The sequence below is a fragment of the Drosophila santomea genome, chromosome 3R (assembly GCF_016746245.2).
Source record: "Drosophila santomea strain STO CAGO 1482 chromosome 3R, Prin_Dsan_1.1, whole genome shotgun sequence".
Taxonomy (NCBI): domain Eukaryota; kingdom Metazoa; phylum Arthropoda; class Insecta; order Diptera; family Drosophilidae; genus Drosophila; species Drosophila santomea.
Genome location: NC_053019.2, coordinates 15,833,612 through 15,849,974, shown reverse-complemented (window position 1 = coordinate 15,849,974; position 16,363 = coordinate 15,833,612). Strand labels below are relative to the sequence as shown.

The 16,363-nt window shown below is 43.2% G+C and overlaps 1 protein-coding gene across 7 annotated transcripts in view; it reads left to right on the top strand.

Moving 5' to 3' along the window:
• LOC120451354 (nucleoprotein TPR) overlaps nucleotides 1-16,363 on the top strand; it is a 57,562-nt gene that overhangs the window by 37,234 nt on the left and 3,965 nt on the right. For 4 of the 7 annotated variants that reach the window (XM_039634984.1, XM_039634987.2, XM_039634986.2 and 1 more), the window contains 4 exons: nucleotides 12,453-13,027; nucleotides 13,110-13,380; nucleotides 13,444-13,922; nucleotides 13,985-15,680. In XM_039634984.1, coding sequence (XP_039490918.1) covers nucleotides 12,453-13,027; nucleotides 13,110-13,380; nucleotides 13,444-13,922; nucleotides 13,985-15,680 — 3,021 coding nt within the window. Of the gene's footprint in view, nucleotides 1-12,274; nucleotides 12,397-12,452; nucleotides 13,028-13,109; nucleotides 13,381-13,443; nucleotides 13,923-13,984; nucleotides 15,681-16,363 lie in introns of those variants that run through there. The other 3 variants (XM_039634985.1, XM_039634989.2, XM_039634990.1) reach the window with 2 other exon arrangements.

Below are 16,363 nucleotides of genomic sequence, written 5' to 3'. Positions count from 1 at the left end.
AAGTGCTGAACAACAAACAGCGAATACAAAAGCTTATAAAATAAAATATGCGACTACTGTAATAAATAAATGCGGCAGCTCCAAAGTCGCCAGCTCAATTAATTCGCTCGCCAGCAGTTGAGTTTTGTGTTTTTCTGTTTTGCATGGCAGAAATTAATGTTGAAATTAGACAGACAAATATTTGCCACTGCAAATCACGACTCCACGGCTAGATCATGCAAACGAACAGCTAAAACAAATTGCGAAAAATGCATTTTAAATTGAATATACACTCGAGATTTATACGTACTTCAAGTCAGTCACCACTATCCATACAACATACAAATAAGAAAAAAATATGAAAATGTTTAATTGTATCTGTGCTACAGACTTCAGTTGAGTGAGCACTGAAGCGGCATGTTGAAAGGTCATTGTCTGCCAATCGCACAGCAGCCAGTAACCGCAGAAGTCGAGCCCAATATCTGATTATTAAACACAATCGAATCTGAGCAGTGAAAAATAAAAAAATAATAATGAAAAAGACAGAGAGCTGGTCGTCAAACAGCTGGGCGGTTTTTTGTGGCTCTTAATACCATGAATACCATTTATAATTAATCTTTTAGCTTTTGCTTTTGTCTTGTCCAATTCTTAGTTTTGGGAAAGGTTCTTCGGTTCTTGCGGACTACGGACTTCCCCGAAAAGCAGCTGGCTCACGGACAGCCTTCACTCTTTTAATTCGCTTTAGATGCTGGCAAGATATTAATAGCTGGTAATTATGAAAAGTACAGCTGTTTGTTGCCCGGTTGGCCGGTGGGTCCCAGCTTTAACTGCATTTAGTCACAGTTTAGTCAGCGGCTGAGGCAGCCAAGGCGATGCCAGATTTATGTCTCATTCGCGGTTTTAGTCGTTGCAAGGCCTTGGGAAATCTCCTCCCAAACAATGGCGCATTAAAAGAGATCCGACTGGAAGAGGAAAAAAAAAAACAGAGGAAAAAACAACCAAAACCGAGGCGCTGCCGGCGAATTCCTGAAAGCGGTTTACAACAGCAGTTGTCTGCTTTGAGCCAAGTTGTGTTGGTTCGAGCCACGTTGGTTTTATCAGAGTGCCGCCCTCTCGGTCTTATCTTTCTCTCTCCTTTTCTATTTGTGTAATGCCATTTTCTCTTTGCTGTGAGCTTCATTAACACATCGGAATTTCACTTTCACAGATGTCAGCCGCATTGATGTCTTCGATCTTTTAGTATTGCAGGAAATAGCTCAATAACATTGCTGTTTAGTTTTCTATTATCAAAAGTATTCCGAGTATAAATCGATTAAATGGTAGCATATTTACCACATCATTTCAAACGTTTTTTTTTTTTGCTTTTAGTATCTAATTTCGTATTTTTAATTAAATAATCCATTTAAATCTCTTTCGCTATCCAATCTGTGGTATTTGACTACGTATTAACGTGCCTGCCAAAAAGAATTCCACTTTCGCGCCTGTCAAATTTGATGAATGAAAGCTTGAATCGAATTTAAAACCCGAATTGATACTAAACCTACAGCCAGCTTTAATCGTGGCCATTAATTTGGCTTTTAACTGCTCAATTTGTTTGCTGTTTTCTGCCTTTTTTTCTTTTTTGGCTTTTTTGCTTCGGTTTTGCAAATAAAACTATCCTTGAGGCTCACCTTATGCCATTGACGTCAAAATTGTTTGGTCGATAAGAGAAGTGTACGGAAAATCGTTCCTCTCTTGACTTTGAGTGACACTTTCCGCTGTGCGAAAAGTGAAAAGTTGTTATTAATATTTACACGATGAAAACTCTGTTCAAAGTGTCGGTTGCATTTGGCTGTTTAATAGTTGATGGCTACACCTGCTCCATGGCTAAAAATACACACAAATGTGGCTGTGAATATGAGCAATTATTTTTTGTTTGACCAATTTTATGCAAATTTGGTAATGGTTTTATTTTCTATGATGTTTTGTTTTTTCTCACCTTCACATTTTTCTTGTTATAATAATTAATTAGCCACATAGTTTTTGCCACTATAATTAACTAACTTTTGATTACCGGAAGCCGTTTGCAGGTGTCCGCGGCAAAGGTTTATGCAATCTATAACTTAATGGTCGAACGACGCTTAATAATGAAAAGTCTTACGACTTTTCCCATAATTAAATTAAACTGTTGTCATTAATAATTGTCAGACAGAAGACAGAGCACACACATTGTAGCTTCCTCGGCCCATATATGTCGATCCAAATGTCAGAGCCATAAATTGATCACAAACATAATAATAATCCATGTGACAATCGGGCCTGTGGAAAAATTAACCATCAAGCCATTTATGAAACACAAAATGTCAAAGAAGCCGTATACGTTTCAATTGAATTCGCATTGAATGTGAATTGAATTGGGTCTATATACAAACGAGGCTACTTCCAAATGCGGACGAGCCTCCCTAGACATAAACACACAAGTCTACAGAAAAGCCCCGTCAATCCCACAAAATTATGTAAATTTGTTTGACAAAAAAAAAAATAGCAGAAAAACTACATGAAATTTAATCCGTAGCCAAGCCGATCAAAGCGGCGAATTGGAAATTGACAGACAGTTAAATTGATTGCACTCTAAACATAAATATATGTAGTTTACATATATATTTAGATTTTTTGCTTAATTTTTCGTCTGGCTCTCGACCACTTGTCATTTTGTCCATATTTGGCAACAGGTCGATGTTGTTTCACTTTGTATGTGGTACTTGTATTTGTTGCACTTGAGGCGCCCAAACATTTGCCGCAATCAAATAATTGCCTTAATAAATTTGCTTAAATTCGCCATAAGTGCCAGCGATTTGCACTCGAGTCCTGTCTAAAAATAAATCCTCTACGTGGGCCTCACCTGTCGCGTGTTTTCTGTCATTTTGGAGGCGTCCACTTTGGACTGTCTATTTGTGGGCCGATCGGTGGGATATGAAAGATGTGGTCACCGCACCGAAAAGTGAGGATCTCGCATTTATTTGGGACGTGGTGTCGAGCTATGGAAACTTCTGATTAGATATGTATGTTATTAAGTTGAAAATGAACTCACTTGAACTCCCGTAAAATACTTCATAGATTGTTTAACACGAAAACAGCCTTTATTATTCTATTTAGATAATTACTTGATTTTCCGAAAGAAGTTTACATTGCCAAAGAAAGGTTTTTGTAATACGTTACTCTGTTGAGCTTGAGAAAATACTTTAATAAGTTGAGTAAAGATCTAGAGTTCTTAATTTAAAGCATAATAATAAAAGGCGATCCATAAAATACCGAACAATTTATTTTATTGGCTATTACATCATCAAAAGCCAAGCGGTATTGCTTGATCTAATGCCTTCTTCTGGGGAAACACTGTTTTTTGGTCAGCTTGTCTAATGATCTCAACGAATAACTCTATAACTTCTCACAGCGACAGACTCAATTGTGGCATTTAGACTTGGCCATAAAGCCCACTCGATATCGACCATCTTTGGCGACGTCTCACGCATCTTTTCGTGCCAATTGCCAACGGTGCAAATGTCTGTTGTTGGCCAAGAGCAGCAACTCCACTTTGGTTCCTCATTTCGACTTTGGCAGGCAAATCCAGTTAAGAGCCATATAGCCGTTTTGATTATTTTCACATTGGCAAAGCCGTCGATCTCTTCTATGCCCTGACTTTCCTGGTCAAAATACTCTGGACAATACAATGCCAGCGGACAATGAAAAAAAAATCTGTTTTAATGGCTGGAGACCATAAAGGCGTCATGGCTCATAATTCATTTGGGGGGCGAACTTTGGATTTTGGTTGTGGAACCGAGTCCGAGTCATCCGTGATTGCGCTATCTCCTACCGGCTTGCCACTCTCTCTCCCTCCTGCCACCACCGCCCCCCCCCTTTTCTTGCTGTGTATCTCCAGGGGTTCCGGCCATGCCACTTCACACACTATCGCCGCTTTATCGGCAATTTGATTTGGCTCACTCGCGCTGGCCGTCAATCGGCCCTGAGTCGTAATTGTCATGGTTTCCAGCTTAAAAGTGCCAAATCCAACTGGCAGTCTCCCCATTTTGCGTCATCCGATTCGCTGCAGTTCCATCCTACACGGAAAACTATTTTCATGTCTTTGTATGCAATTACATACTTTAAAAGGGTATTTCATTTTGTTGATCATAGTATTTTCATAAAGATATGTTACTTTGTAATATGTTTTAAGTTATGTTGGAATATATATTTTAAAATATTTCCAGCTTTGAAAAAAGCTACAAGTTGAGAATGCCTTGTGTTTGCAGTGTACTTCCCCAGCTTTTCCATATCCCTCTTTTCTCTCAGTTTTGTCACTGCCCGATGGCTGGATCGTAAAATTTTCTAAGCTCATTATTTGCTCATATTTTTACTATTGGCCGGCAGGGCTTTTGTTGCAGCTGTAGAAAAAAAAAAGTGAAAAATGTTTTTAACGCTATTTCTGTTGCTCTTTGATGACAAAGTGAAAGTTTTTTTTTGTCTTTATGCCGGCAAAACGTAACAACTAAACAAAGCTGCGGGCCATGTAGCTATAACTATGTACATAGCAATAGCTATATAGTTAAGGTTTATACATATGTATACCTAGGTACACTGGGTATGTGAGTGCTGATTGTGACTGCGCTTGTTTTCGGTGTTCGGGATGTCAAAGATCACGAGCCAAGGGAAAAAGAAGACACACTCTGGGGTCCCCCATAAAAAGCATTTCGGTCCGTGCCGACAGCTCTTTTCTGCGGATACGAGTGCGAGTTGAGTATGCGATAAAAATTTGTCACATCTTGTTAGCCGAAGATGTGTAGCTTTATTACTCGGTTTTCACACCCCACAAATGGCCAGCGTTTGTTGGCTTACGTTGCCCTAGGGAATGGATATTTGCCAGGTGTGGAAAAGTTAGTGTGAAAATTTATGTTTAAAACCAAATAGGCAAAAGTCGAAGCACAGCGTGTGTATTGCAATCTGTTGCTGTTCAAAAATGATAAATACTAATACAGTAAGTACTAATACATCAAGTCAATTGAAATTTTAAGCTTAATTCCAATGTTTAGAAAACACCATACCCATACCCATACTTTCATTTCACATTTACCTAGCAGCCAGACCTTGTTTGGGATATGTGTCACACGTTGCGTATGAGTAATCATCTGGCAAAATCTTATCGAATGTCAGCCGGTGAAATGCAAACAACAGTCAACGGGCCAAGTTAAATGGAAAGCATTTAGGCAGGCAAGCGCTTGGTTTGGTTATCGGCCAACAACTCTCGATAAGCCATACAAAGCCAAAAGGGGCAATTCAGCAATGCGCTTTTAAATTGCGACGCCATTTTTGGCCTATCAACACAACTATCGGCTAAACGTACTATATAAACGTATTTTGCATATATTTTCAAAGCCTCAAAGAGTGGCACACACAGGTGGGCGCAGCTCTAAAGAAAAAAAAATAAAATTATAATATAAACTAAAACCAGCTGCTCGTTCGTCGAGGTGCTGACAAACTGCACATAATAAATATAAGATGTATTTTGTATACAATAAATCAGAGCCACGAAAGTGAAACGTTCACCGGATGTTGGGAGATTGACAAAACGGAGAGCGAAACTATCGATTGCTGGGGTGGCTGACTCGAGCCTACCTCCTACCTGAATATATATATATATATATATATACTATATATATCCAAGAGTCTCTGGTTGGATGCATTGACAGATTGCCGTGTGTAATCGCACAATCGTGCAGTCATTGGCACATTAAAAGCGGCGAAAAAAAAAAAGCTAAACCGTCTATTTCTGATGTTGCCTTTTGTAAAAGTGCATTGAACAGCGAAATTAATGCAAGTCAAGTAATGCGGAAAAGGGCGTGCCGTGTCGGCTATTTGGGACGTACGGCTTAAAGAATAAACCAACAAACAAACAAAATCGATTTATAAACAAGTGGCCAGAACTACGGACATCGGACATCGAAGACGACGCCGCCGCCTGGATAGTGAACAAAGAAAAGCAGAAAAACTGAAAAGCTGAATAGCTGAAAATCGTGCAAATTGTGTACAAATTGCCCAACTTCCGGCGGTCAACGCCAGTTATCGCGTGACCACTCAGGGTATCAGATTCCAAAACCTATAGCTTTAGCTGCCCAAATTATATTGCCATGCTAATGAACAGAATTGCCGGACAAAAGTGTGAAAATTGTGTGAAAGTTCCGGAGTTGTTCGGGATGCAAACAATGCCACATTGACAACAAAAAAGCGAACAAAAATAAACGAAAAACCTAAAAGCAAAATGCAACAACTATTGTTTTGCCGGAAAATCGATTAGAAATCGCTGGCAAATGACAGCAGAAGAGGTGTGCCCGTTGGCTAAAACCCGACACTGGAAGTGGCAGCCGCCAAGTCAGATGGCCAGCTACAGATACCCGTACCATCGATACTGACTGTATGTATATGTATATGTAAGGCTGTGTCTTTTTGGCGGCTCCCCAGAGAGCCCCAGGAAACGGAGACCCCGAAGGATATACATATCTACCATCCCATATTGACAGGAGCCCGCGGGAGCAGCACTTTATGAACGTTTATCGCCGTCATCGCGATCATCATCATCATTATTATCATTATTTTCATTATTCTCATTGCTCTGCCGGTCAGGCAAATCCAACAGACAGACAGACGGACAGGCGAAAGTTTAGCCCCAAATGCTCGGTGGTTAATAGATGAGAGCTTGTGCCAAAGGTGCAATTAAAATTTAAAGCAGTTAATTAATTTAATGCAAAGTGCCGCCTAACGGTGGGTTTCGGTCTACAAAGCACAAGCGGCGCCAATCAACTCAAAAAGCAAAGCAAAAAATAACTCGCTGCACAGTGGAGAAGTTCCCTCAGATTTCGCATATTTAATTAAAGACTAGCTTTTAGATGGAATAAGTAATTCATTAAGTAGTCATTCAGAACAGATTATGAACGCTATTAGAGTATGAAAGTATTGTTATATTTAAGTGATTAATAAGGCAGGACAGTCTACATTTATCAGTAATCTACCCTCTCTTGCAAATATAAAATACATTTATATTTTAACTTTATACACCTAAATTGTCTCTGCATTTCATTGGGTTGATCCACAGTAGTCTGCTGATAGTGGTTTCTTGATGTGTTAACCAAGTTTTTATAAAGTTTGTCCAGTTTTGCTCTTGCGTCTTGCGCATAATTTATGTGTTTAATTATTTTTTTTTCTTAGCTATTTTTCCCGTAATTGCATAACGTCTGCGAAACTGTCTGAACGTTATTAATAGTTATGTTTATCGTGTATTTTTTTTTTTCGTAAAGTTTCAAGTAATTGGGCGTAGCTTAAAACTTTGTAGATTTTCTTTATCATATATTTGGGCTTGAAAAAACCGGGCTTTTTAAAAGCTTCACATATTTTCTAACTGAATGTCTATTCATTTTCTAGTTCGACCTTCATCTTACAGCTCTTTGGTTACAAAAAACATTAGTAGCTCAAATGTAATGTCATCAATTTAATTTAACTTAATTACAAAACTCATCAAATAATTGAGACAATCACAAAAAATGGCGGACGGATAAAAAGTAAAGACGCTAAGAAAACAAAAGTTAAGCTTGGGAAGAGGAAATTTGACAGGCGACGATTTGCATTGCAACAGATGTTGTAAATGTGTCAGTTACTATTGTTGCAACTCCTTTACAAGTGGAGTGGAGTACTTTTTTTTTTTTTTTTTTTTTTTTTGGCAGCTTTTGTGAAGCCACCCAACAAAAGCCGAAAAATGGTTAATTTAATTACAACACTTGCGTTCCGTTGACTGCTGCGACGATTACCAAAGCCGCCGAGTGGCGAACACTTAGACAATTATTTTCCGTTGCCACATGTGGAGGGAAATGTGTGGCAAGCACAGCGGCCGACAATTTGCTGTTTGTTATAAAAAATGTAAAAATAATCTAACAACAAAATACGAACGCCCAAAAACATAAAGCGGCGAACTAATGACGGCTAATAGGAAATGGCTTAAAGCGGCGCTGGTGGGTTTTGTACTTTTTGTAAAATTCTATTTATTTTTCATTTTGGTGGCGTGGCACCATAGATGCTTAGATATCAGACCCGGCAATTGCAATTGTCTTTTAATTTTCAAACCAACTAGCTGTTGGCTGTCAGAGCCGCAAAACGGCAAACGCACAATGCCCCAAGACCCCAAAAGAGCCCCAAAGTCTTTACTCGAAGTACCACATAGTCATAGTTCCGAGTTGCGTCAGAGGCTGGTGGCCAAACCCAACAGACGCCAACATGTAACTGCATTGAAATTGAATAGGAATTGGAATTGGAATTGAAAATATAAATTGGCGTGGTCGATGTGCCGGGCGATGACTGCTGGAAAACGCCATGCCATACCATTCCATGCCATAAGTCATGTTCGGGGAGTGGGTCGGATAATTAATAAGCGCTCCCAATCCGTAATATGCTCATATGCCGTTGAGCAGTCCCAGTCCCGCCAGTTTCGCCTCGCCAGTCAGTGCCTAGCATGCATAATTATATGAGCACTACGAGTCCATGAGTCCATGTGTCTGGTACATCCACATAAATGCACACACATTCGACCATTCGAGTGTTATGCAAACCCATCGCTAATTGTAATGAAGGGGCGTTGCAGAGAAGAGAAGGTTGCACTTCAAAAATGTTTGGCGTTGCGTGGCAAACCACAATTAAAACGATCGAACGAACAACTAACGAAATACTCAAACAATAAATATTAAATGAAAACTAGGCTTCGAGTACCCTGCACCGACATTCTTATGCCTATGTTTTAAGATATTATGCAAAATATTTCCAAATCTCAATGCAAAAAAATACAATCGTTGCCATCACATAAAAGTGCGACAACAAAGCAGAGGCAATTAACAATCAGCTTTTGATTTTTATTGCGATTTTTATATGCAAATTCCCTCGGTTGGAATGCGCAAAGTTTACGATTCTTCGTTTATTGGCGAATTTTACCCAATAGAGTTGGAGAAAACTTCAAACAGATATAAGCTGTGCAAAAAAATATGTACCTTAGCAAAATACCTTAAAGCAAAAGCCTGGCAACAGCAACAAAATATCAAGTATACGTAATAGAAATAGGAAAATACGGGCGAGGGCAGGAAGTGATTGTGCAAAAGAATGACGGAAAAAATCGATCAAACAAGTGCTAGCCACTCAAGAAACTAAAGAAAAGAGTCAAGAACAAAAGCTGAAAATAACCAATACATACAGTTAAATGCGCTAAACAAACGTTTAGGCATTTGTCATGGCTCATCTGATTAATTTCCGTCCTAAATCAAATCACTATGACTTTTCACAAATAGCAAACGTTCTGTGATTTATGAAACAGTTGCTGCCGCTGCCTGGATTTATGGCCAATTCGCCTGATAATTGCTTCGGTGTCTGGTGGAAATGTCATCTGTTTATAAGGTAGGAAGATCTCCTGCTGGCTGGTGGTGGGTAGCCAAGGTGCTGTGTTGGCTGTCTCTAATCACTCGACAAGCCCCAAAACCCTGCTGGCTAGTGTACCAGCAGTCGACTCAAGTGGTGGGCAGCCTAATTGAGCCGCTCTGTCGCCCAGGCCAAGTGCGTTTTTCCGTCTGTCATGCCGCACAACGATGCTGCCACGAAGCTGCCACAATGATGATCAACCCAATTGCCATGGCGAGCAATAAAACTTGAGGAATCAGCAATGCGTGGCAGCAGCGCGGAGATGATGCTTTGCGCCCACGACGCAGATGATGATGATGATGTGGCGTTGATTGCGACTTTGGGAGACAGTGGTTGCATTCGCTGAAACTGGTGACCAAAATTTGCAATTGAAGCTGGTAAGGAGATTAAATGATCGGTTGTTCATACTGCACAGATACTGGGAAGCACTGGTTGGGAATCAGCATTCAATCATACTATATACTTGTACAGAACTAAATCCAGTGATAGTAAGAGATGAGACCACTGTTCCACGCCTTCTGCCAAGCAATCCATATCAGCCACTAGGCGCAGCTCGAGAAGATACAACTTCGGAGCAGTGACAGACAGACGCCTCGTTCGAGTGACAAGGAAGCACTTGTGTCTCAGTCTGTATGGCATAGTGGGTATAGTGAATTGAGATTTGCATGTGTGTCGCCGAAGCTGGAAACTGTGCATTGGAAACTCTTTTATTGTTCGGCTGACTATGTTCATTTTCCAGGCCGTGGGCCAAGAGGCCAGATCCCCGAGTTAATTGAGCAATAAGACTCTGAAATCATAAAGCCAATCGCGATGCTCGAATGGATGACGGTGCCCGACATTGAGCTTAGTGCTTAGTTTTTCTCCATATTTTTTCTCTGTTTTTTTGTTTGCTGTTTTTGGTTTTTTTGAGTGACAGTCAGCCGACGTTTGGATTGTTCGGTTTCAATTTCGTGGTTGACAATGGATTTTGCTATATAATTACACGATCTTCAATGTGACTTCTCCACCACTTCCCATGCTTTGATGTTCGCCACGCTCCACAGGCAAGTCGGCCGAAAGGAAAAACCAAAAAAAAAAATAAATAAAAACCCCACAAAAAAATATAAATGGGAGGAAAAGTGCATGGCGATTATGCAAGCCATGGAATTATGAGCTATGCTTCCTGGGCCCCTCTCTGTTAATTAGCTATTAAATAATGGAATGGCCCAGCCAAGCGCCGTGTCATGTGAATGTGGGCCAATTTTCATGCTTCATTTGCAATGATTTTGCCATTAGTGTCTGACCAACATTTCCGAACGCCAACAAAACTCCATCGCTGCCAGTCTGCCTGCATGCAATCAGTAGAGTTATGTTTCTTTCGGTTTTTGTCTTTTCCAGCTCACCTCTTTTACTTTTTCTTAGCCGGCCGAGAACAACAGAAAATATAGACAACCCAGTTGCCTGGTTTTTGCTGCCCCTCCATTGCCACATACATTTGTTTGATCAATAGCTATAGGTATAGTTAAAGCAAATGCAAAAGCAAAAGCAAAAGCCCGCCGACAAAACGGTTGCGAGGCAAATTTATGTTTATTGCATGTGAAAGTATTTTGCCAATCAATTGAGTTGCCGCCGCTCGAGAAACATTCTCGTGCAGTGAAAGCTTTTCACTTCGCCCGGTTGACAAACGAATCCACCAACAATGGTGCACTTGGAAAATAAACAACGCTATTAATAGGTATTACGTATAACTAAAGGAAGTTTAGTTGCATTTTGCAAACATCTAAAATTTCATATAAAAATACTTAAGTACCAAAAACTGAATGTCACTCTCTAAGCAGAAATATTCGTGAGTTACCGCAAAAGTTTTCTGTGTAGTTCCCGTTCCTTTTCCAGAGCAGATGTTGGAAAAGAGGGAAAACAGAAATAAATAGACAAAACGAAGAGAAAAACTACTTTTACTTGGCCCGGCCATCTGCGGCCTGTTCTAGTTTCGCAGTCGGATCAGATCAGACCATTGACTTGGCTTGGCTGCCGTTGAATAGTCATGGCCTGGGCCAAACATACACAGCATGATGATTGTCACAAATTGCTGCATCGATTGGTGTTGCAGCTACACATGTTGCTGGTTGCTGGTTGCATGCTGCATGTTGCTGGCGTGCAAGCAGCGGCTGCATTAAGCTGCACTTTTGTTACAGTTTTCTCCACGGGTCGCCTCCGGCCAGCGGGCGATCGCTCTGCACTCTGCCGATCAGTGCAATTCATCAATCATAATTTGTATGTCATTCACTAATCGTTCGCACTGCTCCTGAACTCCTTGGCCAGCGATCAGCTATCAGCGATTGCCCCACCATGATGATCAATTCAATTTACTTAAAGTAACGCAATGCCATGCCATGCCATGTTTTCTCTCGAGTAATTATCGATCGATCCCACTGGGGCCCTTGCGCAAAGCACCCTGATAATGACTTGTGGCGTTGTAAGCTGATCTTGGCTTTCAGCCTGGCTGAAAGTGCAGCCCATCGCACTTGACCATCGCAATCCGAAACAACAATGATTCATGGGATTTTCGATTTTCTCGTCTCGTGCGTGTTTATCATCGACTATTGAAAAAAAGACGGTTGTTGAGTGTAATAATTAAAAGCTTGGGAAAAGTCAATTGATAATCCAAAAAATATTTCACAACCTACAAATGTGTAAAAATTCAATAGGAGCTCTTCAAATGATTGCATTTTCATACTCATTTGCTATTTATTATTAATGGAAATACAAATTGGTTGGGAATTTGAGGTCACGAAAGATGACTGGACAACCCTGAAAATGAAGTAATGGAAAATCAAATTTACATTTATTTAATGTCTTTAGTCTTCTGTCATTGAATTGTTTAAAAAAATCTACAAAATGTTGAAAACAATGGAATCTTTAAAAAAAGATATATAACTTATAATAAGAATATATCTTTCAGTAAGAGCCTAACAAAGTATTTCGTGAATTAATGAATACCCATTATCTTCTTACAGAATGAAGGCTTCGAACCTGCAACGCATGGCATCAGCAAAACGGACGGAAGCTGCATCAGCCACCACAGTGAGAGCAACCGGAACGGGAACGCGAACGGAATCGGAGGCGTCAACGGAAGCGGAATCGTCGGCCACCATCTCGGTGGAGTCCTGCGCTCCACTGACCTGAGCAGCGGGGCCATGGAATGCCTGCCGATGAGCAGTGCCGCCCATCACCCACATCTGATGGCGGGTGCGTCGGCGGTTGGAGCCGTTTCCGCCTCTCCCACGGCGACCGTGGTGGTGGGGGCCACGTATCCGCACCACCTGCACCACCACCACCTGAGCCACCACACGCCGTACAGCAACAGCTACGGCAGCCACCACATACACAGCGAGCAGACCAAGTCGCTGCAGGAGCTGCAGCACGAGGTTGGCGCCCTGCTCGAGTTCAGGGACCTGGTCATAGAAACGTTTCCCGACCTCAAGCACAAGATGGCCTCTATGTCCGCCACGCCTTCGACGCCCACATCTTCGGTGGGTGCCATCGGTGGCAGTCACTCGGTGGGTGGCGGCAGCTCATCGCTAGCCACCAGGTGAGTTCAAGTTCCAAAATGGCGTAGTATATACGCCAGAGAAGAGCATGTGTGATCCACAAATGGGTGTTTATCTTTGCAGCAGACGTGAGTGGGAGCCGGGCATACGAATGAAGCGAAAACTGTCGCACAAAGAACCGTCCACGTCGTCAGCGGCAGCTGCTCCTTCCTCTGGAGCTGAGGCGTCGTCCTCGTCGCTGACGCGCAGCCGTAGCAACTCGCACAGCGGCAAAAAAGAGCCAAAGAGCGGAGAGAACAACAACGGAAGCGTTGTGCAAGACTCCGGCTTCTCAACGGAGACCAGTTCCTCCAAGGAGGGCCACAGTGCCTCCTCCACCAACGGTGCTATGACGGTGAGTTCCAAAACTAAAACTCTTGGTAATTTGATTACTAAATGTTGTCTTTTAACTACACAGGTGGCCATAGCAGCGAATCGCCTGAGCTGCGCGGAATCGGACGATGAGCTGCTCAACCTGCTGGACGTCATTCACCGCAAATCCAATCGATTACGCGAGGAAGTGGAGCACTTGCAGAGCTACGAGCGCCAGCAGGGGGATGCTCAAAAGACAGGAGGCGAAGGCGGCCAGGGTGCTAGCAAGGAGGGAATGACAGCGCAGCAGTTCCGAGAGCAGGTGGAGCGACTAAATCGCGAGGACATCAAACAGCTGCGCAAGGAGCGCGACCGTCTGCTGGACAAGCTGGCCGAAATGGAGGCGGAAACGCTGACCGGGCGCATTAAGGCGGCCAAGATGAGCGACCAGGTGGAGGAGTTGGTAGGAGTGAAGAAAGATCTCGAGGAGCAGCTGAAACTGGCGATGGCCCAAAAGCTAGAGTTGAGCTCGCGGGTGCAGCAGTTGCAGCAGCAGCAGCAGCAGCAAAGCAAAAGCTCTTCCAGGTGAGTGGAATCCTATTGATAATTGTTATACATCTAAAACTAATAATATTGTTCAATTTCAGCGCCAGTCAGTCGGATTACTCCAGTCAACGCAACTTTCTATCCTCAGCCACCACTGTGCTCTCCAATGGCAGTCGCCCTGGCAGCAATATCATTAGCAACAACACATTCCAGCCGGTCGTCCTCGATCAGCCAGCGCAGGAAGCATTCCATCAAAGCCCGGGCAGTGATATTCCATTGAGAAAACAGCAACAGCAATCATTGGGACATCTTGATGGCATCGTGAGCACGCCCGGTTCGCGCAACTCCAAATGTCGTCTGGCCGACTCCAAGCGATTCGCGGCCATTCTATTGGAAACTAATGTTTTGGAGCTGCAGCGCCACTTGCTCACCCTAACCGTGCAGAACCAGGTGCTGGCCCAGAAGCTGGAATCGTCCAGCAAGTCCAAGACGCTGCTGGCCAAGCGGCTGGACAAAAACAGCGAAGAGATCGAGGATCTGCGTTACCAGCTGACGGAGAAGAGCATCGAACTTGAGGGCACCAAGGCGCAATTGCGACTGGTGGAGTCCCGTCTGCAGGCGAGCAACAGCACCACCAACTCGTATCTCCATTCATCGCAGCATGACTACGAGACCAATCGCTCCTCGGCTTCCACCACGCTAATGCTGAGTCGTCGTGGAGTTTCCGATTCGGTGGACTCTACATCGTCGGCTATGCCTGCCCCGCCAGTCACACAGATCAGCACGCCCAGCATGAAGGCCATGGTGCCGCTGGCCATGGATGAGCTGCAGCAGCACAGTAGTAGCACGGAGTCGGCGCACGAGCACGAGAATCAAGCGCTTCAGACACCCAACAGCACCATCTCCCCCCTCAGCAAGACGATGATAAATGCCAGTCCCTGTCCGGTGGGAAGCAGTACGCCCAGTAATATAGCCGCCCGTGTGATGAGCATCAGTGTGGGCGGAGTGAGTCCGTTTGAGGCCATGACTCCACCGCCGCGCCAGAATGCGTTCCGAAAGTTTGGAAGTGCCAGCAAGCCCAGCAAGATTCCGCTCCCGGGCAGCAAGGCAGCGGCCTACTTTTCGGGCAAACCGCCAACGGGAAGACCTTTGACGGCGGGTCGATCTCCCCCATCGGCGCAAAACTCTAGTAGCACCTCGTATGGTAGTAAATCCTCGCTGAGCAGAAGCACGGGAAACTTGCAAAGCCTGCGAAGAGCAGACACGTCCGCCTCCAACCACTCGCTGAGTACGAACACGAGCCGGAGTTCAACTTCCTCTTCGATTCCGCTGGCCACCACACCTTACTCATCCGGCTCGACTGGCAATCGCAGCCAGCCAACAGCCGCAACGACTCCGTCCCCGCGTGTGCTCCAGAACTCGCCGCTGCCCAAGCTGAAGCGGGATTCGATCAGCTCCAGGGTGCGTCACCTGGACTCCCTGTCACGTGCCCAGCAGTCGCCGGAGGGCCTGAAGGGAACCACCACCAACTCCTCCTCCATTACCGCTCAGCTGAGCTCGACGCTGCGCAAAGATCTCCAGCTGAGTGGAAACGGGACCGGAGCTCCCTATCATCAGCACCAGCAGAACCACAGACGCAGTGGTCACTCGCCGGCATCCAACTCCTCTGGTAGCGGCGTGTCCAGGCGTTACAGTAGTGCCTCGACTGGGGGTTCCGGTGGTCGAGCCATCGGCCGGGATCAGGGTGAGGCCACCACGCCCACATCCAGCTATGGCGGCGACAGTGATAGTGGCAAGGTACGCACTCTCAAATCAACATTTTTGGGTTGGTTCAAGTGAATTATTATAATACTACTGATAATACCGATACATACATTTATATATATATATATATGAATATCTACTGATTACCGTTTAATATGCCTTCGATAACATTTACGAAACAACAAAGAACCACAAGAATCATCATCTTCGTTACAGTTTATGAAATCAAATCAAAACGAATCCGAACAAGAACAGAAATCAGCAGCTTACGAACCCGATATTAACTGCTTACGTTAATATTCACTGTTACGTGCATATATATTTATTTAAACATACAATTAACCCACGGCATATATACTCTACAAACATATATACTACAGTTACATGCATATATTCGAAATCCAAAAATCAGAAAAAAAATGGAACAAGTTAGCGTCTCGTGCCTAAGAAAGGAAATTTGTTTTCTGCCCTCGTTGTTTGTCTTATTATTTGTGAAATGCGAACTCCAAATCTAACACTATTCAACAAGAAATAGACAATTCAACAATGATTGTGTTTCCAATAGGACTATTTCCTATGTTATTTAAGAATATCTGCTCCACTTACGTGGGCAAATAAGTTAACAATTGATTTTTGTAGTAATTTGAATATTCATGGTAACCAGTTTTTTGAAGTACTAAAAATCTAACATTGTTGAATATTTGTTGAGAACCTTA